Consider the following 25,829-nt stretch of genomic DNA (forward strand, 5'->3'; position numbering starts at 1 on the left):
TTTGGTGCTTAATGAGGATGACCAATGGTTAAATGGTTTTGCTGTTTCTTGTGTTAAAAGTGTTGATTTATTATCAGATTTGTGACAGAAAGATACTTGCAGCAGACACTCTTAAGATGAAATTATCAGCACAGCCAACAGACCGCTATTCTAAAAGTCTTGTTATTTTAGGTATGACAAATGGTATTAGATATGGTATGATTGCCAGGTAATTTGATATTAATAATAAAAATAATTTGATAAATAAATTCCCGCGAATTGTATGTCAGATAGGTTTTATATTTTTAAAACAGTAGGAAGTTCACTTTAAATATGAAAATTCACTGGAACCTTCATATTTTGCCGAAATAAACGATTCCTATTAAAAGTATGTGAAAGTGTACGAAATTTGATCTGCATGATCCTTATACCGCTGATACACGACACAACATTACTGTTGTACTGATGGGGGAGGGAGTACACGTAATAACTTGGATGAGGAATTTAAGCATTGAGTCATTTAAGGATCGACTTACTAACTTCTTTTCTCATTGGATCAATTTTTCCAATGAGGAAAGATATTGTGTAAATATCTTTAGACGTGAAATATGATAAAGATAAAATTTGATATTCGAAGTTTTGACACTTGGAAATGCAGTTTAAATTTTTACATTATTAAGTACAGCAATAATTTAGATATGTTATGGGAAGAGAGCATAAATATAAAAAGGGCGTAAAAAGTTTATAGAAATAACTATATATGGTCCGAAGAAGGGCAGCTAAAGTCTAATTCTTTTAAATGTAAGGTTATGCATTTGTGGACCAGAAATTTTGGATTCACGTATAAGCTAGGGGAAGAGAAGCTAAAAGTACGAAATGTGGCAATAAAGTTGCTGGACTGCCGCAATAAAAAGAACACTTAGCGAAGGAGCTCAAAAATAGTTTTATTTTTATTCAAATGATCATCACTTGAATGAATGCACTTATTACACTGTTCTAAAGGTTTCTGAAAAGAGTCAGCGAAGGGGTCCAAAGCAATGATGTTCAGTTCGGCAGTAACGTTTTTCTTTATGCCCTCAGCATCCTGAAATCTTTCCTTTGAGAATAGTTCTTGCCTTGGTGTTAGATCGTGAGAGTAGAGTGGATGGTTGATCTGTACAATGCCATATTTTGTCAGAAATATCTTCACAAGTGCAGAATGGGTGGGGACTTTGTCGTGCAACATGAGCCAGCTGCCTTTAAATTGCGGCCTCACCCGGGAAATGCGCTTCAATAGTTTTTGAAGCACCTGTGCGTAGAACGCAGCACTGGCGCTTTCCCCCTTCAAGTACAAATTCCTTGTGAATCACACACCTTGTTTGTCGAAAAACATGATCAGCATCGTCTTGATCTTGGACTTCTATAAACGCAACCTTTTGGGCCTTTACGATGATTCTGAAGTCCGCTGCATGCTCTGACGCTTCGTCTCTGAATCGTACTGAAACACCTAACACTCATCTCCAGTGACAATACTGACGAGGAAATTAGGATTGTCTTCACAAGTCTGGATAAAATCTTCGCATGATGACACTCTTCGTTGTTTCTGCTCATCCATGAGACTGTTCAGCACAAATTTTGCACATACCTCCTTTATTCTAAACCTTCATGCAGAATTTGACGAATCGTCTCCTTATTCATATCCAACTCAGCAGCCATCATTCTGAGGGTCAAACGACAATTTCTTGCCACAATTTCCCCAACTTTTGCAACTCCCTCCTCATTTCGAAAGGTTGAAGCCGACTTGTTGAGTCATCGCGAACATCCTTACGTCTGTCTTTGAATAGCTTATAACATTCAAGCACACTGATACAACTTAACGTTTCATCATCATCAGAAACAGTTTTTAATATTTCATGTTTCTGTTTCAGATTTTCCCAGTTTAAAGCAAAATTTGATATTCGTTCATTGCTTCATTGCAAAATCGTGACAAGGAACGTTAACACTACTAGCCAAACTGGTCGTTACTTGCAACCTGTCGACCTACTGGAACAATCTGTACTACCATCTGCTTGAGGAAGTTTGAACTACAACATACCACTTCCGTTTATTTTTAAATATCGAACGTGATCGCAACAAAACCAGTCCGGGAACTTTATTACCACACCTCATAATTCAGTGCGAAGAAGACTTAGGTGCTATGCTTTAATCTGATATTAAATTTTCTATGCCATGTAAACTGGCGACTAGGAAGGCACATGGCACCCTCTGTATGATTTAAAAGGCCTTTTCTAGTAGGGAGAAGGGGACGTCGTTATCCTTCTTTACAAGGCGATGGTAGATTGTATTTAGAGTATTGTGTTAAGGTCTGGAGACAGCACATTAAAAATGACTCAGAACACGGCGACCAGATTGATGAGCACAAAGCGACGCACGTACGAAGAACGTCCTAGAAGGTGTGGAAGGCAAAGTGTAACAACTATACATTTAAAGGGAGATCTGATTGAGGCGTGTAACACACGGAAGGGATTGAGTAAAATGAATGAGGAAGATCTGTTCTCCTTCGTTAATGAGACACGAACCAGGGAACGCAAATATAAAATCTCATGGAAGACAGCTGATTTCGAATATTTTATATAAACATCTCTATAAGCACCAGGTTGCCGAACATTGAGATAAATTGCTTCCCACTATGATGGAAGCAATCTGGCTAAATTTAATAAAACAGAATCGGATAAATACTTTGTGGGAATAGGAATAGTATGAATATTCTATTTTAATTTATTATTTTATTTACTTATTTATTTTTGGCTGATGCATTCCATTCATTTATTTGCACAACACAAAATTTATGTACAGTCCCAAGGTAAATATAATTGGCTGATGCATTTTTTCCAATTTTTTATTTACACACACAATTTTCTGTACATTCTCAAAATATATACATTTGTATATACAAGATTTATATACAGTAAAAATAAATCAGCAATATAAAAAGTGTGTGTGTTTTACCTGTATCGAGGGTGGCTCCTAGGCCTAAGCCCATCTCCACCTTGCACGTCTGTGTTAGTGCAGAAACCCTGCAAAGCTTTATGTAATAGTGTATGGTGTGTCGCTTGTGTCAGTCCACCTCGCCACCAGGGAGCAGCCAACACGTAGGCAGCCGCCCCCAAGCACAAGGAGCCGAGCCTGGGTCTACTATCACCTTTAGTGCCTTGTGTACAAATCCCGCACCCACCGGAGATAGTGAAATACCGGTGGGTGCCAGCAATCCCGCCCCCAGGTTGCCCAAACCTGGAAGCCAGCAAAAAAAAAAAAAAAATTGTGGAAAAATATCCAAGCCTCAGTAGATACAAGCCAATTCGAAAAACTTCAATAAACTTCGCGAAGTAAATATTTACATTTGTACAAGATACTAGAATTTTCACTCTAAATCCTAGAAATACAATTAAATTTACATATCATACAACAAGTCATTCTGTTTATATTTAATGGGATACAAACACACACACACACACACATATATATATATATATATATATATATATATATATATATATATATATATATATATATACAGGTGATTCACAACCAGTGCGCCAAACTTGCAGGAGGTGTAGGGGGCAAAGAGACGAATCGGAATCACATAGCATTGCAGGTTCCGAAATGCCTTCATCATGCGGTAGAGGACGTTGAACAGGAGGTCGCGTGAACAGCGATCCCGCTGGAAGTCAGCATTTGCGAACCGGTTCCCGAGGCAGTAGGATGGACGAGTATTCAAACGTTGAATTGGCCGACATGCACCTCGCGTATGGAGCTGCGGACTGTAACGGGCGCACCGCTCTGCGCTTGTACCAGGAACGTTTTCCGCACAGGCGTGCTCCTCATCATACGATTTTCGCACGTGTGCACACAGAAGGTTACGTGAGACTGGTTGTTTCACGAGAGGTACCATGAATCGAGAGCGAACGACGAGGACGCCAGACAATGAGGAGAATGTCCTACGTCTTGCAGAAGGCAATCCGAGTACGAGTACTCGAGCGATAGGCCAACGATTGGGTATTTCCCAATCCACTGTATGGAGGATACTGTCAACAAACCAAATGAGTTCATACCATCTGCAATGCGTCTATTCATTGGAGCCTGCGGATTATCCACTCCGGAGGACTTTTGCTACTTGGTTTCTTCAACAGAAACGGTTCGCAAATGCTGACTTCCAGCGGGATCGCTGTTCACGCGACCTCCCGTTCAACGCCCTCTACCGAATGACGAAGGCATTTCGGACCCTGCAATGCTAGGTGATTCCGATTCGTCTTTGTGCCCCCTACACCTTCTGCAAGTTTGTCGCACTGGTAGTTAATCACCCTGTATATATATATATATATATATATATATATATTATTAACTTCTCAGCTGTCAGATTTCTATTCGATTTTGGATTTGAGTTCTTAGTTCAAGTCTTTTCTTAAAGACTGATTCTGCAAAGGTCTGAAAAATCTCAAAGTTTGTTTTGTTCTCAACTAGTATTTTTACATTCTCCTCAGCTAGACCTAGAACCTGATTAAGTAGCAATACTCGATGGTCTGTATACAGCGGACAAAATAGTAAAACATGGATCCAGTCCTCCATCTGACCACAGGTACAAAAAGGGTCCGGCTCCAAACCTCTGTCGAAAAGTTTGGCCTTCAAAGATCCATGGCCTGTTAACAAATTCGTCGTAAACATGCTTGGTGCAAACCATGAAACAGAAGGTTGAGTAGAATCAAACTGAACATTTTCAATATACTTCTTTGTGACTTCACCATGCACAGACTCATTCCATCTACTTTGCCAAGTACTAACCACTTCACTCCATAATCTTTTCCGTCCTGGGTCTGTTGTAATTCCCATAATAGATACCTGCAGTTCTTTCTTATGTTTATAAATCATGCCACAGTACAAGATGAATAAATCTAAGGGCAATTGGCTGATGCAGGAAAAATTCCCTTCCTTCGTTGCCTTACTAATAATATTAATTAATTCAAATTAGTAAGTGTGGCGCCTCCGTAGCCAGATGGGCAGGAGCAGCAGTGCGTAGCACACGCTTCTTGATTAGACTGGGGTTCGAGCCCGTGACCACCAAATACGGAGGATGCGGTAAGATCAGGGAATGACCACCGCATATCCCCGGAGCAATATGGCCTTAGTTGCTAATGCTCCTAAAAACCAAATAACAACAACAATTAGTAAGTGTATGCGGAGAAGAAAGTTCGCGAAACTCTAATAAAATTTTGAATGAGAAATCTTGTTTGCTTGTTGTGGGCGCATCAGCGACTTATGCCATATTGCCCCGTATATATTGTATCTAAATTGCGTGTTCTGTTCTTTGGTGTGATTTGCCTGTTTGCTAGACGAAAATCCGAATTTCTGTAGGAAAAAAACCGTGCTGTCATCACCTCAAACCAACTAACTTAGCTACGTTGTGAAAAGGTCCATAAGAATTCATCACGTCATCGACGAGATTCAAACTCAGGTCTTTTCCACCGAGCGTGAGGAGGACAGCGATTATACCAACTGTGCTACCAGCGAAGGAGAAATAAAACCAAGCTTAAAAAGTACATGAAGTGACTTATGGCTGTGGAGGAGAGGAGAAGGATACAAACTTAGTCAGGATCCAAGGGATGTTCGATTATCCTCAAGAATCCGTAGTTGAGCACATAAGCACCTCTCAGTCTGACAGTTATTGTCACAGATAATGTTGAAACACTTCCAGAAGAAATTATAAAGCAAAATTTGTGGGAAGAGGGCGGCAGACACATGCACCACATAACTGATGATGTGCGACGTTATAACGGAATGTAGTAGTTTTATAGTCTGTAATTTCCTTTATACCATTACAATGTTGGCAAACAACGCATATTATTATTACAATATTTTATATGTTTTTCTATAAAAAGCTTAAAACTGATAAAATATATCATGTGAATATGAAAACAGTATTTAAATTATACTTGAAATATCACTAAAAATTTAGACTTTAAAGTAAAGATCTCTGTCAGATTATACTGCATGCCTGTTTGTTCTTTTGTACCTGCGAGCCATGTAGCTAAGGGAAGTGAGATCCATCTCTTGCCACCCATTACCCAGTTGTCAGCGCCACCGGATATTATGTACCGTGGAAATAGTAGTTTAGCTCGGTAGGCCTGAAGCTGATGTGCTCTAACCCCCAGAGTGCGCCCCTGTCCAAATTACAGTCTTCAGCTTCGGTTGTTTTCTGTTCATTGTAATATTTCAGCAGCGACAGAGGAATGAATCCGGCCGACCAATGCCGTTACACAGCACCTGAAGCAACTAGCCAAATGATTAAGTGAGGGAAAGAGAGAGAGAATAAAAAAATAAATAAAAAAAAAAAAAGAAGTGCCACTCACTTGCGTTATTTAAGTAATATACATGCTCTGCTTTACTATTTTTTCTGCCCTTTTCTATTTTACTTTGCTATACTGTATATATATTTGATGACATTAATCAGTTCTGCTAAATTTACTTTACATAATATCGTTCTTCATTTATATGCCTTTATATCTAGAACTGTTCGTTCAAAATTTGTTTCAATTATATATATATATATATATATTATTGAAACAGATCTCTTTTCTTTATATGTATGTATATATAAAGAAAGGTGACCCAGTGTGCTTCTTCATAACAGGAATTTGTTTTTTTTTTATATTACAGAACTTGAAAATATAGTTCATTGAAAATCAAATTTGGTTATAAGTATGATAAGAATGTCAATCACCTCCAGATTTTTCGACTCTACTGAAAAACAAATTGCCGGCTATTTGGGGCAAACGTTTTTGTGTGAGTGGTATTTGATAATTAGATCCATTCTCTTTAAAATGGGTGAAAAGTTAAGCCAGGGTGGCCAATATCCGATTATTCCAGCTACAGCTACAATAGTTCAGATGTGACATTGGTTCTTTCACTCAGTACCAACTTCCGTTTTTCGTGGAGTGGTCCAGATATTGCACTGCTTTCCCAGGCCGCCTTAGCCGAGCAGACAAACACCATACCGTAGTATACATGTTCGAGTTAACCATGGCTCTAGATTACGTGCCTGGAATATGGTGATGTTCTTGTATTCTCTCTAGCTTGTAAACTACTCTGATCGTATGTGGCCGCCCCGAGTTAGTCGGACTCAAGCGAGGGTTGCACGGCTTTCTTTCTCGGAAAGTTGAATTCTTTTATTCAGCAAAGCAGACATTACAGATACAATGCAATGATGCCTCCATAGTCTTAGCCGCTGTAGCGCAAAAATACAATCTTCAAGTTTCTTTAAGCTCACTAATTAAATTTTATTTATGCATTTATCATATACAAAAGTTATTTCTGAAAAAAATGAAAATCGGCTTTCGTGCACTCTTTAAAACTGCCATTACCACCACGTTCCAACAATTATATTTCTCGCATGTTTGATGTTGAGAATCTGAGAATCACAGTGCATATTGATTGTATGTGGATAACTTTCTGCTGAAATCTCAAATCCAAACAATGCAGAAGGAACCAGCGGTATAGGATTTCCAATTGATCTTTTAAAATTCTAAAAATTCTCCATTTATTGACTCGCTCAGTTTTCGGGAACATTGCCTCGTTGACTTTTCAGATGACTCTCCATAAGGCATCTCTGGCAACCTGTGGACAGCTCTTAGTGTCCTGTGCCCGTGCCACACTGTCAGTTGATGTTGTTACAAGTTCCGCACTTTTCCAATTTATCACGTAAATAAAATAAGTTATCGTCGGTCGTGTCGACATTTTCATTCCATACTGACGTTTCTATGGATCGCTCATGTTCATACTCCCAGAACCAGTTTATGATGATTTAAGATGATGAACCAATTTTAGTATGGTCTAAAAGAGACTATCAATGCACAAACGTGTCACACACTTATAGAAAGAGGACATTAAAAGTGTGCACACAGCAAGAAGATAAGTTTAAAAGTGGCGACATATGTATAGATGGAAATGGTATATTTGGTTCCTGTGGTTTCCCCATACATCCGTGACTCTAGATGGCAATTCATGAAGTGGACGACCGAAAACGGTAGTGAATGATGATTATAACAAGCACAGGATTGATAACTAATACAGAATTATTGATGGATCACCTGTTGATTAACGTTGTTAGTGTCAGGCATCATGCTATCCACTGCAATCAACGAACAGAATAAGCCGCGGGGATCGGGAACCTTTTATTGGTGGAGTGCAGGAATCATTCAAGTGTGGGCACTCTGGTGTTCTCGAATTGCTGTTGTTTTGGAAACAAAGTAAACACAGAGTAAATGGAGTTTTTAAAATGTCTTGAAAGGATTTCGCATTAAAATTAAATTGTAACACGGGCATCTGTGTCTGATTCTCTAGCATATTTGTCTAACAAGACAATGTCACGACTTTCGTGACAGTGTCTTGTTGAAATGATTATAGTGCCATCTGGAATGGTTTCAGTTGCCGATTTTGGTACAGGTTGCTGAATCCTAGTAAAGTTTGTGTTAAGTGATTGCTACCGGCGTTCACAAAGCAGAGAGGAAACGAATCTACTCTGGACTTCAGTAGTACAAGTATCTGAGAGACAGTTTTCTTTCACTGATAATAATCAGTGACGGATCTATTTGGATTCATTCTTATGAACCCGAGATTGAGGGGTGTACACGTGGTTGTTTCCCATGTCCGAAAAAGTTCAAAACAGGCACCGGCAAGCAACTGCATGGTTACTGTTTTTTTTTTAACATTTTTGAAGTGATCTTTTTACACTTCCTGCATAAAGTCAGTAATTAATTCAGAACAGTATATGGAAAAAAAAAAAAAAAAAAGATGCTTACCACCCGTATACGCCGAACATGGGCCTGTACTACATGTTACAGTAACGCGATGATGCCAAGGCCGCACATAAGTCATAAAACATCAGAAGCTATTTCAAAGATGGGATAAGCTAGCTACTCTCTCTCTCTCTCTCTCTCTCTCTCTCTCTCTCTCTCTCATATCCTGCATATAGCTGGACCTTGCTTCCTGACATTTGTTTGGATCTCTCAAAGATGCTTTGAATATGATGATAACATGAAAATGTTATCATCAGATCATACATGTATTAACTAATTATCAGTATGTTGTTGCTTTCAATCTAAAAAATAAATAAAATCTCTAGAAAATAAATAACATAAATAAAATAATCTCAAAAAATAAATTTCAGAAAATGATTTAAATCAATATTTGTGCAATAATTACACGACCTTGTATATCTCTAAACTTCCGCGTTAGCGCAAAGTGGTTTCCAGTCGCACAGATTAATCGCATTCGCGATTTTGTTAGTTGAAAATATTACTGTTTGCAACGTGTATAATATAATGTAGTACAGAGAAGAATATTTTTTCTGACTTAAAAATCTGAGGAAAGAGGTTCGGGGGAAAAAGTATCTTAAATTTCTCGATGTCTACAAAAATAGGTATCGAACTTATCTTTTATTTTTAGTAAAATTTAAATTTGGCGCTTTGGATTTGAGCAAAATATTTTTCTATTTTTTACTCATTATAATATAAAATTTCCATACTCTCACCATTTCTTTTCAGTATTTATATTGTAATGAAAAAGATATTTTTCTGGTAGCGATTATAAGCTGGTTGGCGTTTCTCAGCTTTATTTTATGCACAAATGAATGAGATAAATAATAATAATTTCTTTTATAAATTATTATTGTTATTCAATTACGTAACTTATCACTAAATATCAGTGAAAAAAAAAAAAAAAAACTATAACTCGTTGATAAGACATTTATTTCCTTAATGAGTTATTTTGATGTATCTTTGAAACAAGAAAGCTGTGTTATTATTATTATATTAAATCTCTCTGATGGGGGATTCCAGCCCGTGACGGGTACTGGTAACAAGTGCGCAGGGTGGTTGTTATGTCCAGTGTGCTGCAGGTCGAGGAACTCTCTAACTGTCCTACAGGCGTACAGGATTGCGACTCTAGAGTTCCATGTCGATATTCTGTGGAAGACTTATTGCTGTTAGGCTCTTGTGTAGGGTCTTTGGAACCACACCGGTGGTTGACACGATGATCGGGATCGTCGTTACTTGTTACATATGCCACATCTCTTTGATCTCCCGTTTTAGTTCTACATACTTCCTGATATTTTCCTCATGGGTTTTCTGCAGGCTGCCGGTGTTGGCACCGCTATGTCGATCAGATAAATTTTCTGTTTTTATACTCCGGCACGACAACCAAGTCAGTAGAGTTTACAATAAATCGTCAATACAAATATTTATCGTATTTAGTAGTCACGGGCTTGAACCCGGGTGGACCGGGTTCAAGGCTTTCCTTCTTGTCGACGAGGGTTATATTTGGTCTGTTGTGCGGAATTGTCTTGCGCGGTCACAGTACAGCTTGTGGGTTGGGCTCTAGTACGGCCTGCGGTTCATACTTGTACTATTGTACACTTTCTTCGATCAAATGATATTTCCTTGCCAGCTTCTGATAGCGACCTGGTCGTGTCTGTGAGTGTACTCCGTCTGGATGATCATCCTGCGGTGATTGTTGGATCGTTTCTGAGGCCAGGTGGCATCGTCGACATGTGTCATCTGTCACTCCGGGCTGTTTGGCGATGTATTTTCTGTAGTTGCTAGTTTTTTTTTTTTTTTTTTTTTTTTTTAATGCTTACCTATGCATTATTGTTAATTCTACGTGTCTTGTTATTTGAAACAAGTTTTGTTTTTCGCAGCTTGTGGTAGCAGCTTTGCACTTGCTGGTTATGTACATATGTTTATAGATTAGATTACTTGTGCAGAGACATCTTCTCTGCATATTAATTAATTATTGTTTAATACTTAACTTATTATTTTGATCTGTTATACTTAGATTTAAATTTAGAATTGCTTTTGATTCGATTAACTAATTTATTTGTACAGTATTTATTGGTTTTGCCTTTGGCATATATTTGCCTTGGGTGAGTTCTGTTTGTCTCTTTGTGTTTTGTATATATGTTTCTACATTTCTTCTGGATGACTATTTCTGTTAATTTCTTGGTTGACTAATTTTCAGCCAAGATTTTAATTACTTTGTAAATATTGTATATTTTACTCTCTGCTTTGCAGTGTAATTTGTTAATATGTTTACTGCTATGTTTCATATCGGTGACATAAGTATTTATTATTTATCTTAATTTATTCTTTTTTTTTTAAGTGGCTATCTAATAGCCACTTGTACATTACCTATGTTCTTTCCTTGAGACTTTTCTTTTTCCCCTTGTCGGTGCAAGTTGGGCTTCCTTCCCGGCTTGGGGAATCTTTCTTTCAAATGTACAAGCCTTCAGGCTTCAAAATTTTACCTCTTCAAGCTCTCTCGCTTGTTAGATTTTCCAACTAGTGTTTTCCTCTTTCCTGTTTCTTCTTTTCCTGAGAGAGTGTTTTGCTCTCATTTCTTCTTCTACTTTCTTTTCTCCTACTTTATCCTCCCTATTCATTATTTACTATAACCGGGATTCCACTTGTTGGAATCCCACTAAGTGTAATTTAGATAGTTCCTGGAGCGCCTCCACGTGGCTAGGGACGGGAGTCGGGACGCAGGTAGCTTGCTCCCTGCCTCCCGGCTGCTAAGACTCCAGGGCCGGCAAACAACAACCATCACAACACACATATATACTTACACACACACACTTACACACACTTGCCGGCTATAAATAACCTACAGATGCTACAGCGGTATATAGGGGTAACCCTGGAGGCCGCAATCAATACAAGAATACCTTGTCCCTTGTCCTTGTAGTTGCTAGTGTTGATTACCTCGTCTTGGATGGCAAGCATGAATCCTTTGGTCTTGGGGACGAGCCTCCCGTTCATAAGCCATGCCTTGGAAGCCATCTTATATATGTAGTCTTGATGGAAGTCATTGTAGTGTTTGCCATGGAAAGACTTCTTTGCCCAATTTTCTGTCTTCTTTCTTCTGTCTGTGTGAGTGGAGTCTCCTTGTTAAGGCTGAGTGTTGTGTGCCATTCGTCTATCTTTCTTATGGCTTGATAGATTGGTGCTGTATTTTTCTGGAAATAATCCTGCAAGTTAAAATAATAAAATAAATTTTCTGTTTATACTCCGGGACGACCGAACGGTCAGAGGAGGTCACAAGCTAGACAGAATACAAGAAATAGCACCGTATTTAGCAGTCACGGGCTTGAATCCCGGTCACTCAAGGCACGTGTACTTATGCACCCGCGCGCCTGACCACTCGGCTACGGTTCTTAATCGCCTTCTTCTCTTGTTCAGTGAGGTCAGTCAATCCCCTTTCTCTTCTTTCTGGGCTATGGTGACCGACTTCGCATGGATCTTCTTCAGCTCGGTATTGGTCCAATCTATGATCCCGAAGGATTGGTGCTCCTTTGGGATCAGAGTGTTATTATTATTGCTGTTAGTTTCTCATAAAAAATTTCTGATATTAAGATATGCTAGAATGTATAATTCCCCAGGACACCAAAATATATCCGGTCGCTACTAAATGTACATCAGTAGCTTACATTACGCTAATTTACTATTACGGATCCATAATATATGTCACATACTATGAACCATACAGTAAACTCACTGCTCTTGAATACTAGCTCCTAGTATTCAAGAGCAGTGAGTTTACAAATACTAAATGCAGTCATTCTTTTACTGCTCAGACGTCAGCTTGTTAAAACCTGTCTAAAAATCTAATTACCAACTTTCACCTACTACCATCTTTCACCAACAAGATTATTTAGGATGTCATATTTTTTGGCGAAATAGTTTCTGGTGCTGTTGATTCTCCTGTTGTTTGAAACATAACAATGGTACAGCACGTTAGAAACCATTTTCTAGGTTGAACATTTCTAATGATCCATTTCCAAGTAACTGTATCTAAGATTAACATGTTTTTATATGAGCATCATTGCTTTAATTTTGATATATACAGGGTGTCTCAAAAATATTGGTACAAACGTTTAAGGGAGGTAGGTAACATCTAAAGGAATGTGAATCGCATAGGAACCCATAACCGGAAACGTCACGGGAAAGTAGTAGCAGAGGCACAAGAAGCAGAAATGACACAAGACAGTAATTAGTGGCAAACATTTATTTCACATAATATTAACAATGGAGTACGAGATGGGTGCATTTCATGATGTTACAACAGATGCTCGAAAGTTCCACCATGAGACGCGATGCATGCGTGACACCGATGCAGCATGGATTGGCGGACATGGTCGAACACACCTGGAGTTTTTTGACAATAGCAGCAGCGCAGACGAGTCTCGCCACGAGATCCATTTCCGTCTCCACAGGCGATTCATACACGATAGATTTGAGGGCCCCCACAAAAGACATCAAGGCTCGATAAATCAGGTGAGCGTGGGGGCCAGGCAACGGGTCCACCACGGCCATCCATCGACGCCCGAAACGCATGTTCAAATGGTCACGAACACACCTTCCATAATGGGCAGGCGCCCCGTCATGTTGAAACCAAATATTGCATCTCACATTTGCTGGAACCTCATCAAGTAACCTTGGTAGAACTTGTTCAAGAAAGATATTTAGCGGAGTTCATGCGGGATGGTAACAGGTAAAGGCCGACTAAGCAGTCACCGACCATACCTGCCCACACATTTATTGCGAAGCGATGTTGTGCCGCATGGGAGCGCACACCGTGTGAGTTGTCGTGAGCCCACACATGAGCATTGTGCTGATTGAATAAGCCTTCCCGAGTGAAATAAGCCTCATCCGTGACCAAAACATAGGCTGGAAAATTCAAGTCTTGAACACTTTCTTGGAGAAACCACTACGCAAAAGCCACATATGCAGGATGATCTTGGGGAAGCAGTAACTGAACTCTTTGGAGATGAGAGGGGTGTAAGGAATCGTCGTGCCAGACACGCTGTACCTGCAACGAGACACTCCTAAAGCAGAGGCAACGGCATGTGTGCTGGTAGTAGGATTATTCTGGACGGCATTCAACACACTTTCTTCCATGGCGGGAGTTCGCGTCGAACGTGGTCTGCCCGCACCATTCCTGTTACCTCTAAATGACTCATAATCGCACAAATTTTGATGAACACGCATAAAAACAAACGGTGGTCCGGTACATGTCTGTCTGGGAAGCGTTCTCCATAAATTCGTTGAGCGGCTCGTCTATTGCCCTCTGCTAATCCATACACTAGGTGCATGTCTGCCAGCTCACAGTTCGTATATCGATGCATGCTCTTCGTGCGGCAACTACTGCTTGAATGAGTAAACCAGAAATTTACCCTCTCGCGAACTGATGAATAGTGCCGTGTACCGACTTCCGGTGACGTTTTCCGTTATGGGTTCCTATGCAATTCACATTCCTTTAGATGTTACCTACCTCCCCTAAACGTTTGTACCAATATTTTTGAGACACCCTGTATATATATTTTTTACCATATGCTTTTCCAATTCGAACTTTTAATACCTAATTTCAGCCTTTTTGTTTTTATACGAGTAACATTGTAACTTATGTATGTGATTCCATCCAGCTTATGTCAAAATCACTATGAACAGTTGTTTTAAGTATATTTAACATGTTGACGAAAAAATAAAAGTAAGATATGTATTAGGAAAATATTTTGATAACTTCTGAATAGCAAATGTTAATAAATCCCCTCTGCGACTGTAGGCCTAGTGCTTACGTATACTTCATTTATAAAAAAAGAATTGAAAATATCCGGAGAAATAACCAACTCTCCTATCGGGACTAATTATAAATTGATCTAAATGTGTTGGAAGATTTTAGTCAGCTTGTAAGTCTTTTAAAACTAAAGCAGTTGTTGGTTATATCTAAAAGGCAAAGCTCAACTGCCATATCTCTGTATGAGAGAGAGGTTCTCCACAGCAGCTTAATCAGCACGATATATCTGCCGTCTCCTACTTGTTTGAAAGGACTGGGTTCGATTCCCATCGCTGAAGTCTCCGGAATTTTATTTTTATTTTTTTTATTATTATTATTTTAGCCTCACAACATGTAAATAACCTCGTGAATACACTCTTCCACAGACAGAACACATTGGCCACTGCAGAAGCACCATCTCGTGGTCACATGAGGGAAATGCATAGTTCCTAATTCTGCTTGGTTGTGCCTTTCTTTATATATATATATATATATATAAAAAAGACCCCCCCCCGTATCCGCGGGGGATACGTTCCAAGACCTACCGTGGATGGCTGAAACCGCGGATATAAGCGCGAGATACCTGCTGACCCCATATATAACGTGATTTTCTTGTACATACATATAATCAAGTTTAATTGATAAATTAAACACAGTAAAACATTACCAACATTAAATACAGTAATAATAAAGTACAACAGACTCTCGATTTACCGGAATTGGATTAACCGGGACACTTCAAAGCTCCAAATTAAAAAAAAAAATCAGCCAGAAATCATAAAATCACAAGTAATAACTAGAATAGGTATAAACAGATATTTTACAAGTCGTAAATAAGCGACAAGAACCGGCGTTATAAGTCGTCATTGGGATATTAGTGTACCTATTATCTTGCAACCCCTGCTAGCTTCACACCTATCGCTCAAAACAAGAGAAAAAAAAAAGAAAAGACCAAATGTTTAGTTTGTTTTAGTGCGTCGCGTCAATTGTTGTGTTCCGTCGCACCGCAAAAGGACAAATTTTGTTTCGTTATTTATGTCAGGGATGTCAATTTTTTTTTTTTTTTTTTTATAGTAACTATTTTTTATTATTTATTATTTATTTATTTTTTTTTATTTTTTTTTTTTTTTGTTTAGAAATCGCGAAAATGATGGGCAAACGCAAGAATTGTGCTTTCAAATTAAACAAAAACTTGAAATTATTCAAAAGTTTGAAAACGGTCCGTTAAATCTCTAATGAACCATTATAATGTTGGTGACCAAACCATACGCGACATCGCAAAAAATAAAGGGAAGCATCGTATTGGACAGGCGAGTAGTACATGGTAAGTTTTTTTCGTTTTTTTCCGTGGTTAACCGCGGGTAACTGAATCAGCGGATACGGGGACACAACTGTATATTTATGACGATTTACTAGAAATAAATTTATTTTTGATAATATTTTATTGTGTTAGTTCTCCATGATATATAATTAACTAGAAAAGAAAGAACAAGCTACAACATGGAAAAATAGATAAAATACAAAACAACCAATTGGTTATTGATTTATTGTGAGTGTTTGTTTATTTTTTTTAATATAAAAATCTTCAAATTAAGCTAAGGGGATGGGGAATTAACTCGTAAAAGAGTGCATTTCCAGTTGCAATAAGATCGCAATAAAGAAATGTAGTGGTGATGCATTTTAAAAAATGTGGTTTTGAGGTCAACAGGGATGATTTCGTATATCGCCGGACGTCCTTTATTTCTCATGCCCGTGATATTGTTTATATTCCTGTTGAGAGGTTATGAGCCGCTGCCTTTTGTTTTTCTCTCACCTCATTAAATAGTATCTAAAACTAATGGTGGCTTTATTTTCTTACAGAGTCTCCTCCACCCCCATATAGCAGACATCCTCAGGAAATTTTTAAACCAGAAGGTAGGTAGGCCCTGTGCCATCTTCTCAAAACTTTGGTTGTATCGCTTTAGGTTATATCAGTGAACAGTTTATTAGGAACACCATCCTAATAGTAATGTGGAGTCCACGCCAGAACATTACATTAATAGTGGATGAATTATAGTGGTAATATTAGTAATATTAATAGTGGTAATATTCATCCACTGAATTCAACCATAAAGACTGAAGTGTCCTTTCAATTCCTTGAGAGTGGACGGAATTGTCTCATCTCACAAATGCACTAATAATAACAGGATCGCTATTATTATTATTATTATTATTATTATTATTATTATTATTATTATTGCTGCTCTTATATTATTTCTCCCTGACTGGGGATTCCACCTCGTGACGGGTATTGCTACCAAGTACACAGGGTGGTTGTTGTTATGTCTGATGTTACTTTTGGTCGAGGAACTCTCTGACAATCCTACAGGTGTTCAGGATTGCGACTTTCTGGAGTTCCTTGTAGGTGTTCGCTGGGAGACCTATTGCTGCTAGGCTGTTATGTAGGGTCTTTGGCACCATACCTGTGGTTGACACGATGATCGGGATGGTCGTTACTTGTTGCATATGCCACATCTCTTTGATCTCCTGTCTGTTATTATTATTATTATTATTATTATTATTATTATAGATTCGGCGATTGTGTTCAATATTATTATTAAAGATTCGGCGATGGTTTCACTATAAATAAAGTCACGGTAAAACCATCTGCTTGATGGTACAATAAATTATCTTGCTGGAAGTAACTATCACAAGATGGAGAGCTAACATGATAGATGTGCCTATCCCAGGATGGTTTTTTAAGTAGGTACTACGTCTTCAAGCAAAATGTGGCATAAGTCCGCACTGTTTTCAACATACCATATTCCGCTGGCTGAATAGTGCAGATACAGTTCATCGAATCAGACAAATTATCCAATCTTTGATGACTGGGTCCAGTGATCCTTGGTCCAGTGCAAACATTTTCTTCTGTTATATACTAACACTAATGGTGTGGTTTACTGGTATACCCGTACCCTATCGTCATTCGTTGGGACTGCTGAAATAGCCTATATTGTACTAAGATGCCATGTAGGTAATGCTGGTTATCTGCATGTCTATAACAGTTCTGATCGGTCTTTTGCCCTAAAACGTCAACTGATCGTTTCATGCGAAACTTTTTTGCGTTGACCCGATTGTAAGTTATTCGTGATGTGCCACTGGTATTGTTGTGTACGAATACTCCACAGTGGTCGTTGTTGCGATGATACTGGCAACCGCCCTCCAGGCCCCGACTATCATTCCATGTTTAAAATCAAATAGGTCACATTGCATGGCCATTCTACCTTGCAAATGAAGCCATCAACTCATATCTATATATACACTGTAGACATGGAGATACGTTCGAGTTTCTTGAGGTGTTCCTAATAAATTATCCACGGAGTGTTACCCATAAGCATTACATCCCAAAAAATACATTTTTATATTTTTATCAAAAAGAAAAGTTTTTTATTTCCTTTTTTTTTTTTTTTTTTCATATAGTGAAAACAAGCGGTCTCCACACTCTTGAGGGACCTCAAGGGTGCGGGGACCGTTTATGTCTGATTAAATTGGAATGATATGATGGGGTAATAAAGCTTTCTATGTTGAAATTTGCAGATATAAAAGTGGGAGGGTGGTTAAAGATCCACGTCAGGCCGAGCTCTTTTAAAATGATCTGGAAGATTTTGTATTTGGTCAGAAAAATGGCAGTTACTTTCTAATGCTGCCAAATGTAAGGCTCCACATTTTGGAAATAACAATCCAAGAATAATTTGAATAACTTACACACTGGGGGAGGGGGAGATGAAACAGCTAAACTGTATAAATGAGAAGAGAAACTCTGATGTTGCGATATAATCAGATATGACAGTTACTATGCACTCTAAGCATTTGGCCGGGAAGGCACAGGGTATGTCATATTGTCTTACTGCCGATTTGCATGTTGTACTGGCTGAAAAACCCGGAATATCTCGCAGGGGAAAGTCCAGCTCTGTCCGCCTGAGATCGGCTAACATAGTCCCCGACTGAAGAGACCTTTAAGAATTCCTCCAGTCTCCGACGGGATTCGAACAATCTAAGCCTCTTCGAATGAGTGAAAAAATGGTAAAACCACTATATTGTCGCGGCAGATAGGCATCTAAGGAGGCCGACCGGGCTAGCCGGGTGGGTAAAGTGCCTGCCTAGCAAACCAAAGGTCGAGGGTTCGAATCCCACCTCGGGCTTGGATCAAAGTACGGCAAAACCTTGGGAGGTGCATTATGGCCACAGAAGCTGATGCGCCAACAACTACCAAAAAAAAAAAAAAAAAAAGCATCTAAGGAGAAGAAGATTATAGTTCCGTTATATAAGCGAATAGTACGACTGCATTTAGAATATTGTGTTTGGATATGGAGACCACATCTATAGGAATTCGAAAATTCGATCTTTTTTGAAAGGATCAAAAGACAGGCTGCTCGTCTCGTGAGAATAATAAAGTGACAGCCATATGAGGCTCGAAAGATACAGGCTCCTGAGCTCGGAAACTAGGCAATTTAGGAGGTGGACTCTGATTAAGTACAAAGGGTACTAGGAAAGTTTTGCAATATGACGCAACAATGAATCAAAGGAAGCTGCTTGTTGCTGCATGTTGAGACATGTTCATACGTGCATAGTAGCCGCCGCGCCAAGTCGATGGGCTCAGTTATTCATTAGCAGTGAGAGTGTAAAGTGCTTGCGATGGCATCGTGGTCACGAAATGAGATAAGGACAGTTTTGCGGTATAATTTCGTGCGTGGTTTAACCATAGACCAGTGCTTAGAAGAAATGACTCTTGCACTAGATGATGATTGTCCACATCATACAACGATATTCAGGTGGTATAGAGAATTCCAAAGGGGAAATTTCACTCTGGAGGATTCTGAGAGGCCGGGAAGGCCACGAACGTCAGTTACGGAGGAAAACGTTACTGCTGTGAGGAAAATGCTTGACGAAAACAGGCGAGTGACCTACCAACAGATAGAGGATACTTTGGGCCTAAATGCACCAGCAATTCGTTTGATTCTGCAAGGTCATTTGCACGTGAAGAAACTTTGTTCTCTCTGAGTGCCGCATCAACTGACTGAAGAGCAGATGACACGACGTGTGACTTGGTGCCGGGAGAGGTTAAAAAAGTTTGATAAGGGACAATCTCGGTATGTGAACAACATCGTGACAGGTGACGAGACTTGGCTGTACTATTACGATCTGCCGACCAAGGCTCAAAACAAAGTTTGGGTCTTTGATGATGACGACACACCCGTAATTGTCAGAAAATCCCGATCTGTAAAGAAGAAAATGATAGCTGTATTTTTCAAATCGAGTGGAATTGTGGAACGTATCGTTTTGGACACGCAGAAGACAGTCACAGCTAAGTGGTATACTGAACAATGCCTGCCTAAAGTCATTGGATCTATGAAGAACCTGCGGCCAAAGTCAAGAATGGACACCTGGTACCTCAATCACGATAATGCTCCAGCTCACCGCGCCAAAGCCTGCACCGAATATTTGACCACGACAGGACTGAAACTTCTCGAGCACCCTCCCTACAGTCCAGACCTTGCTCCCTGCGACTTTGCACTGTTCCTGCATGTGAAAATGAAGCTAAAAGGGAGGCGGTTTTCCAGTGATGAGGACCTTCTACGGGCTTGGGACAACGAGTGTGCTTTACTCCCTAGTGAAACTTGGCAGAACTGGTTTAAAGATTAGTTTCGGAGGATGGAGAGGTGTATTGAATGTAGAGGAAATTACTTTGAAAAAATTAAATAAACAAAGCTGTATTGCAAAACTTTCCTAGTACCCTTTGTATAAGACACTTAGGTGAGGAGAGAGAAATGAACAACAGTAGAATATTCACACTGAAATGAGACCCAAAACAGAGGGCATAAATAAATCTATTGGGAGAACGAATAGACTGGACAGTGGCAAAACTATAAATTCTTGGGCCACGGGGGACACTTGAACGCTTCCGTCGTGCTCTCTAACAATATCGAACCGACTATCAGGCCCTGTGATTGGTTCTCCCTCCCTGGCGGTGTGGTAGTTTCACCACTGACTGACATTGGACCTCAGGAAGTTTACGTTTAATTAGCGTGTTGTGGACTACTGGAATGAACTGAGATTGACGGTCTGGCGAAAATTAAGCAGCAGCTGGTTGGATACCATTTGGCAGGGGAAAGAGTATGATAAGATGTACGAATGATTTCATGAAACTGCGTAAAGTTTATATGTAGTAATCACTTGAAGTATAGCGAGAAAAATTTATGGATTTTAAATATTCGAGTTTATTGCATTTAGACAGCTATATGTACTTTTTGCTGAGGCCTAATTAACATCTCTCTCTCTCTCTCTCTCTCTCTCTCTCTCTCTCTCTCTCTCTCTCTCAATATCATGTCCGTGTATTGAATGAAATAGCATGATAACAGCGTACATCCCTGTCAAACTCCTTCTGCATCTTAATTTTTGCTGATGGTTATTTGAGTTACTTTAACTGCAGTATGATTCCAGTAGAGGTTAACAACTCACATCTTTTCCATCTATACCAACACTATATGCCGAAGGCACTTTTATTAGTTTTGTTTTGCATGGTTGGTTCTATCGAAAGCTTTTTCATAGTCTATGAAGCATGTTCCGAGCAAATTCTTATATTTCTAAGAAAAATGAATGAAATATAATGTATAGAATTTGTGTAAAACTAACTAGTTAATCGTAAAACATGAGAAAGATGACAGTACCGCTATTAAACGTTTAACACAAGTTGATCTAATCCGGCGTACCGTGTAAGATTTAAATATTGCTTTTCGCATGGATTTTTTTTTTTTTTGCTACTAACGCCTGACATTTACCAGTACATATACACTCAAGTATCTTCCAATTAAATCAAAGTTTTAAAAATATTTGATTATTAAACTAAAAATATGATTAATTATTGTTAATCATTAGAAAACAAAACAAAACAAAACAAATAGTTATTTAAAAATAAGAATTAGCAATACTTTGTACAATGCCTGAATTTCAATTTAGTTTCGTTGTTAACAACATCTTTCGCTATAATGTTTTACTTTATAAAACTTCTTGATAGACATTATCGGTGTAGACCTTCTTTGATAAAGGTCTGAGTCCGCCTTGTAATATATTTCTAAATTAACTGTTCGTCGTTTCTAATTGATTAATAATATTTACTCATATCTTTAATTTGATAATATCTTTAATTTGATAATAAATTAATTTGATAATAATTAATTTGATAATAAAGGTTTTTGAAAAGTCGATTGCATTCAAAGGTATTTTGAAAATGCGTGTTATAAGGGTTAGGAGTTATTAATTGACCAATTAAACTTTATCAGTTAAACATTTAATCACATATAACAAAAACTCTTATTTAATTACACTACAGCTTTAGCTATTCCGGTCATAATATCCTGATTTACCATTATCAGTTTGTCATTTGCGCAAACGAATTAATTACTTAATTCTGTAAGTGAAAATTAACTGTAAAAATTAAAAGATTATTAAATTGTTTAATATCATAAACTAGACTTCTCGACGTGGCCGAGTGGTCATCGCGCGGTTGCATAAGTACACGTGCCTTGATTGACCGGAGTTCAAGCCCGTGACTGCTAATTATGGTGCTGTTTCTTGTATTCTGTCTACCTTGTGAACTGCTTTGACCGTTTGGTCGTCCCGGAGTGTAGACAGAAAATTTATTTTATTTTATATATGATTTATCTTTTGCAGACGAAAAACTCGAGGCCAATATCGTGAATAAATATATATTCAAAAATATATTTTTTCCGTAGTGAAGTGGTCAAGCACGAGGGCGTGAATGACTGTGGTTCAAGCTCGCGTGACTACTAAAAGTAGTGATACTCTCGTATTCTCTCTATCTCTTTCTGCAAGAGTAAATAAATATTTAACTTCCATATTCTTGGGAAGATAATTTATTTTGTATCGCCATAAGCCGAGTGGGCAGGAGCGAGAGTGCAGTAGTACGCGCTCTTTGAGTAGACCGGGGTTCAAGCCCCTGACTGCTGAATAGGGTCGATCTGCCAACCCGCACTGGACCAGCGTGGCAGATTATGGTCCATTTCCCTCAGTGTGAATTGTTGAGGAGGCTTCCATCCTGCAGTGGGTTGATAATGGCTGCACTTTATTTATTTATTTTTACCCAGAATTGCCGTGCAGTGTTTCAAAGCATTGTGCAGTGGTTTCCAGTTCGTGCACAGTTTTGCAATATATGAGAACAGCGGCCTTAAAAACACTTGTGTACCCTATATTTTGGCAAGTTAATGCATCCGCAGTATATAAAAATTACCTGTAACTTTCTATTATGTGTCTGCTAAACAACTGTGCTTGCATTTAGCCATTTAAAGGAATGGTTATTACCAATTTCGGCCTGTTTTATCTTTTAGGCTTATGGCAATTTAGATATTACGTCGAATAGATATTCTCTATTCCTTAGTGCTGTGATCCAGCCAGTTGTTTCCTCAGTCGTATTACAAATGAGTTGTATTAATAGATGACTGTCCACTTGAGACAAGACCGCGCATGCTAGCTTCCAGTGAACGAAATCTTTAAATTGAATCCCATCAGCAAAAGAATGTGAAACCCTGTGATGTCACAGTTTAATGGCTTTTTATGATGGCTCATGAATGGAGTATACATTTGCGTTTCTTGATCCGCATCAATCTGCAACATCACATTTAAACCTTGTTTATCCATTGTCTACTTACACAAATGTGAACAGGAAGAGAACACAATATTATGCGTCCTCTTTTCCATATTAAGCCTTAAGGAAATATGGATCAAGTGATGATTCTATCACCTAATCCATATATCGTGATGGAAGACCTCTTAACCCTAATATTAGTTATTAAATTTTTCGCAGAACTGCGGACTTTATTTTTTTTTAGTTTCACATAAGTAGATTGATATCATTGTTACTGATAAAAATTGTTCTTATTTATGAATTCATATAACTCTTCAGCTTACATACAGCTTATATGCAATAGATTTTATAGAGGGGGACCTATAATTTCTGAAGTGAAGTTCTTGCACATGACATCATATTCGCCTAATTAACATTTCTTTAAAATTTAAATAGCAGAGCGCTACAGTTTTTTTTTTTTTTTTGCATTAAAAAAGAAAAGAAGAAATAAAAGTATTATAGTAGGCTCACAAATTTCTTATAAACTTAATTATGCCATATTTATAAGTAAAAATTAGCAACGATGGTTTCCTTAGAGCCACGCCATTTCCTGTTTTGGATAAAAGTTTACAGTGAATTTAGGAAGTTACAAAACTGGTGTATAATACATAATTAACCCGAAATGACTATTCAGTATTATGAATGAATCTGATTTAGACAATCCATTTTGAGATAATGGATCGTACTATTTGTAATCATACCATTATTCATCTTCTTCCAGATCGAGCTCCGAGCGAGCTGGTTTCCATGGAGACGCGTGACACGTGCCAGTACGGGTCCTTCCCCAGTCCTCCCACCGGTGAGTATTGACGCCACTATTTATTTAGTTGTATGGAGTTGATTACTAAAACGAAACGCCCCTAACGGATTAAAGGAAACGAGTACAGCTAATAGTGCTGATCAGGGGTGGTCCACACTTATTTACTTACAATGATCTACATTGTTTGGACTTCGGTTTGGTCTACCAAGCCGACTTGGAACACTATAACATACGCTTGCCATACCAAGCGAATTTTAACTTCTATTTGAAGTAGCTGTAATTAGAAATTTAAATAAAAGCGCTGACAGATTAATATTCTAGACATTCTATTACACTAAAGATTGTTTTATAAGGACTGGTATACGTTTTGTAAAAATTTTTAAAGTTATTATTTATTATCCACTTAATGAATACCAATGAAATAATTGCAAATAATAACAGTAAAAAACTTTGTACCATACGGAATTCTTGTGATTTATTTGTTTTCTGTTGTTTCTTTTTACTATTTTCTTGTGAACTCCTCTGACCGTGTGGTTGACCCCGTAGTATAAACGGAAAATTTATTTATTTAATTAGAGGTCGACATTCATTTCCAAGTTAATGAGTTGCCAAGCCAAAATAAATAAATATATTTTCTGTTTATACTTCGGAACGACCACACGGTCAGAGGAGTTCATAAGATAGAGAGGATACAAGAAACAGCTCCATATTTAGCAGTCACGGGTTTGAACCCCGGTTACTCAGGGCACGTGTATTTATGCACCCTCTCGCCTGACCCCTCAACTACGACAGTAATCCGCATAATAAAAAAAAAAAAAAAAAAAAAAGAATATTTAAATTGTTGCGCCGCACCACAAGTTTCCCCGGTGTATTATAGCAGTAGTTAACTAAACAGAATTATTATTGGTGTTCATTGGCATTTTCCTATGTTAGTTGATTTTAGAAGAGCGAACAATTCAGCTCCCTCCCAAAAATGTACCAAGTTGCTGAGAAAGCAGGAACGGCTTTATTCTTCTAGAAGCTAATAAACATAATACAAACAAATATATGCTTTAAGCTGAAGCATATGATAAACTTTACAATCCCACACAATAAATGTACAATTTCTGTTATGAAAATGCTTACAATGTACAGTTTCTGCCTAAAACAAGAGAAGTTTTGGTGACTTAAAAAAGAAAAATGCACAAACTTTTAAAAAGGAATGTTTGTGTACGTGCATTTTTCTCACTTTAGTGGTAGTTCGTTATAGAAGCTACAGACGAGAAGAAGCACTGAACCGACATTACGTAATTCATAAAGCATATCGGGTTTTTGAGGTTTCGCTAGTGCATTGGCACTTGTCATTTCCATCTCAAATCTTTCTATTTTTAGCCCTTCTAACGTTCACGTTTGTCGAGCCACTTTTGTCTGAAGGCTGCTTCCAGTTTTCCATCCTCTGCACACACTCACTGTTTTAATGGTTTGCCCACCTCCTAATGTCTAACTATAAACATCTCCAATAATTACACTCATTTATTATTATTATTGATGAAAGCGTTTAAAAGTCATATAGCGCATTCCCCTTCCCCATTCTACTCCAAGGAATCGCAACTTTCAATTTGTGAATGAGACCAACTGCTGATTTGTCGGAACAGCCTGTACGTAAGCACGTTTCTGTGAATTGCAGTGACCCTTTCTCAGCTCCGCTTCCTAGGGAAGAAAAATCTTCCGTGTCCTTGGCCTCAATTTATTGAACATACTAAAATAGCGGATGGATCACAGTAAATAAGGTGT

General features: G+C 38.3%; 1 protein-coding gene across 2 annotated transcripts in view; it reads left to right on the forward strand.

The window, feature by feature from the left end:
• The window catches only part of LOC150091480 (SMAD family member 6-like), an 85,897-nt gene that overhangs the window by 33,598 nt on the left and 26,470 nt on the right, over positions 1-25,829 (forward strand). The window contains exons 2-3 of one of the 2 annotated variants that reach the window (XM_090375810.1): positions 16,477-16,530; positions 24,018-24,095. In XM_090375810.1, the coding sequence (XP_090231936.1) occupies positions 16,477-16,530; positions 24,018-24,095 (132 nt within the window). The remainder of the gene's footprint in view (positions 1-16,476; positions 16,531-24,017; positions 24,096-25,829) is intronic. The other variant, XM_090375817.1, reaches the window with a different exon arrangement.

Source organism: Mastigoproctus giganteus, chromosome 1 (genome assembly GCF_048544385.1).
Source record: "Mastigoproctus giganteus isolate SK-2022 chromosome 1, ASM4854438v1, whole genome shotgun sequence".
Lineage (NCBI taxonomy): Eukaryota > Metazoa > Arthropoda > Arachnida > Uropygi > Thelyphonidae > Mastigoproctus > Mastigoproctus giganteus.